Below are 3,126 nucleotides of genomic sequence, written 5' to 3'. Positions count from 1 at the left end.
CGCCGCCCAGCCACCGACCTCCTGCAGGTCACATAAATTAGCCTAAATATTTCACCGGGCGCGAGTTGGCGGCCGCGGTGCTGCAGTATAGCCGTGGATGAAAAAGCAGAGGGAAAGACAGCGACCGAGAGGGTATCTCCATCTCTCTCACACACACACACCACTCAATTCTGGCCCCGCCACTGAAGCCAGCGGCAGTGCTGTTGCTCTGGGGCTCCAGCGAGAGGCGACGAGGCGGGGCGGCTAAGGTTGCTAGTTTGGAGTGCTCTGGCGGCCGGCTGCGAGTCCCGGCGGGCCGAGACAGGGGCGCATAGGGCGCGTGGCGTTACTTTACATTACGCCGTCGTACCAACTCATGCTAATTAATTAAACGCCACTCCGGCACGACACAACATGTAACGATTACGAGAACAAAACGCGGAGGCTTGGCTCCGTTTAAAAATAAGGAAGGCGACGAGAAAGTCTGCTGTGCGTTTACGTCATACCTATTAGTGTTAATAAATTGGGAGAAGAACAAAAAGAAAAGGGGAAGGGAATAGAGAAAAGGCCACAAAACAGACGTTTTGTTTGCCACGGGGTTGACGGCGGATCATGAATGTGGTGGACGCACCTGAGCAATAGAAAGTACACCTCCGGCCGCGTCACCACCTGCTTGTAGGTCTCGATAAACTCCGCGCTCTCAATAGACCGCCGCCGCCCGTTCTCCTGTGCACAGAAAATAGATTTACAGCGAGGGGTAAAAATATAAAAGAGGGGGAGAGTCGTGTCGTCCCGCCCCACACACACACTACTACAACACACGACCTTGCTTAAAGCGATAGCCCCCCAACAACATACCGCCAGCTTCTGCGCGATGCGCTCCTGGGCGGCCTGCGCGGGCGGCGTCCTGCCGCGCTGGTGCTGGGGCGGCGGTGGTGGCTGGTCCGCGGGGGCGGCGGCCTTCTTGGCGGTCATGAGGCGCGCCGCCAGCCGGGCCGCGGACTCGGCGCCCAGGCGGCCCCCGCAGCGCGCCGCCTCCTTGTGGAACGCGTTCGACAGCCACTGCTCGCGGAGCCCGCCACCGGCAGCCGCTGGACAAGGAACAGAAATAGATTAGGCGCTTGACAGAAAATTCTGCATGTGCTCGTTATTTATCGTTTTATCCATAAGCCGCGCATCAGCCTCGAAGCATGTTATGAACACAAAAAAAAATACATAGCTGGTGTATAATTTAATTCGTAAAGGAAATTTTTGATAAGGGCCTTGAGAGCCTGTCTTTTTACGTTCCAAAATGTACGCAAGCTATGTACCAAAAGAATCACTCTCATTGAGTTTAAATACAGAAACCTCTCCATAATTTAGTCACAAGTTTGGTTATTGCTCTACTTGAGTGATTTGTTTAATTCACTCACTTCCCGCCTCGCTCCTCGCTCAATACTCAATTTATAATTTGAATGAATGAGGGTGGGGGCGAATACTGATTAGATCATAGAAATGACTGTTTAACTAAATCTCCCTGTTGGAACTACAGAAAACATCACACACACAAGCATGTGTATTTGCATTACGGAACTCTAACTCTCAACTGCAACATTGGATACATTGGATAAATTACCTTTGGCAGACACACTTTCATCAAAGACTGGGTGGGACTAAAATGTGATAGGGCCACACAGCCACACACATGTGTTGTGTTCAAAGTGCTTGCATTCTAGGCACCAGCTGCCTTGTACTGCACGTAACATAACTTACTTGTGCAACATTACAACAGGATCAACAGGCATTTGTAATGGGAGAGGTATAGCTACCTAACCTCAAAGATTGATGTGATAAAAGCAGCCCATAACATATTGCTACTGAAAGACGAAGCAAAATTCCGCGATTAATGAAGCAAAACTTGAGGAAGATGATTATCCAAAAACAGCTTCAACTGCCATCAAGTGTTCCACACCAAAATTATTTTTAAAATTTCACGATTAATGCTTGATTCTTTTCGAGGCGACGCCATGTTGCACTCGGCTTGAGGGCTGGGGATGCAGAGGTGGCGCGCTCTTGCGGGGCGACTTAAAAGTGTGCAACATTTTGGCCTTCCCTCCGTAGTCACACGACACTTAAGATTCGTTGGAAGCCCCCGATTGTTCACAGCTTTTGAGCAATAGAATTGTACAGTTTTGCAAAGTTTTACGCAAATGTTCGCAATACAGTACGATTTTACGTAACTACTTATGAAAAAGAAAGAACAGCAATTTAGAGTGCACATTTTCGAGAGCGTCACTTTGCACGAGACTCTGGAAGGAGCAATAGATTTGCGCCGGGCGCAGCACAGTTGGGGGAGGCAGGGGGCTGGCTGGGATCGGGGGTGGGAGGTTCTGATCTACCCAGTGAGCCTTGATGTGTGCTCGTCGCTCGGCTCGCCGGGTGACAGGGATGGGGGGCACGGCGGCACAGGCTGGCGCGCCGGCTAACGGCGCTCACAAGGGTCAATATTTGGCGCACTCCCCACTCCTGTTCATTGACCGAGCGATTTGGTGCGACAGTCTGTCTGAGAGTCCCCCTCCTCAGTGCTACTCGCCGTTCAGACTGCTCTTCCAACTTACGGTTAGGGTCCCCGATGAGGGCGCACAGCCCCGCCACCCAGGTCCGCGCGTCCTCCGCGCTGTGCGCGATCAGGTCCAGGGTGCGCAGGTCGTCGCCGTACACGACGGAGAAGGCCCAGTCGTCCGGGTAGCCGGCGGGCATGCGGGAGTCCCGGTGCACCTTGGTGGTCCGCCCGCACCGCACCTCGCGGATGTCCTCGACGGCGACTGCAAGCACAAAGAACAAGGCGATGGCGTTAGTGATGAGCCTGTAGCGCCCGGCTGCTGAGGGGAGGGGGGGGGGACAAGTTACTGGTGAAAGGGGGAGGGGTTATCCACAAGTTGGAGGGAGGGCACGGTCACCTACACAGATTCTAAGGAGGTGAATAAAGCATTCCGGTGAAGCTGAAATGCAGAAGAATGCGAGGAACAAGAAAACGGTAGTCACCATGTTAACGCATATAGCGATTTCCGCGTTTTCTTCTTCCCCGAATTTTTCTGCATTTCAGCTTTACCGGAATGCTTTAATCGATGTATAGCCCCCGCCGATAATTCCTACAACTCCCCCCCC

At 52.6% G+C, this 3,126-nt stretch overlaps 1 protein-coding gene across 5 annotated transcripts in view; it reads right to left on the bottom strand.

The window, feature by feature from the left end:
• The window catches only part of LOC113206189 (inactive phospholipase C-like protein 1), a 52,029-nt gene that overhangs the window by 9,612 nt on the left and 39,291 nt on the right, over positions 1-3,126 (bottom strand). For all 5 annotated transcript variants that reach the window (XR_008011306.1, XM_052269006.1, XM_052269008.1 and 2 more), the window contains 3 exons: positions 2,577-2,783; positions 838-1,070; positions 611-705 (listed from right to left, as the gene is read on the bottom strand). Coding sequence is in view for 4 of the 5 variants with exons in the window: in XM_052269006.1 (XP_052124966.1) it covers positions 611-705; positions 838-1,070; positions 2,577-2,783 (535 nt within the window). In the remaining variant the exon portion in view is untranslated. The remainder of the gene's footprint in view (positions 1-610; positions 706-837; positions 1,071-2,576; positions 2,784-3,126) is intronic.

The sequence above is a fragment of the Frankliniella occidentalis genome, unplaced genomic scaffold (assembly GCF_000697945.3).
Source record: "Frankliniella occidentalis isolate FOCC.00 unplaced genomic scaffold, Focc_3.1 Scaffold80, whole genome shotgun sequence".
In the NCBI taxonomy this organism is placed as follows: domain Eukaryota; kingdom Metazoa; phylum Arthropoda; class Insecta; order Thysanoptera; family Thripidae; genus Frankliniella; species Frankliniella occidentalis.
Note: the sequence above shows the minus strand (reverse complement) of the source record. Positions and strands in the feature narration are given on the sequence as shown.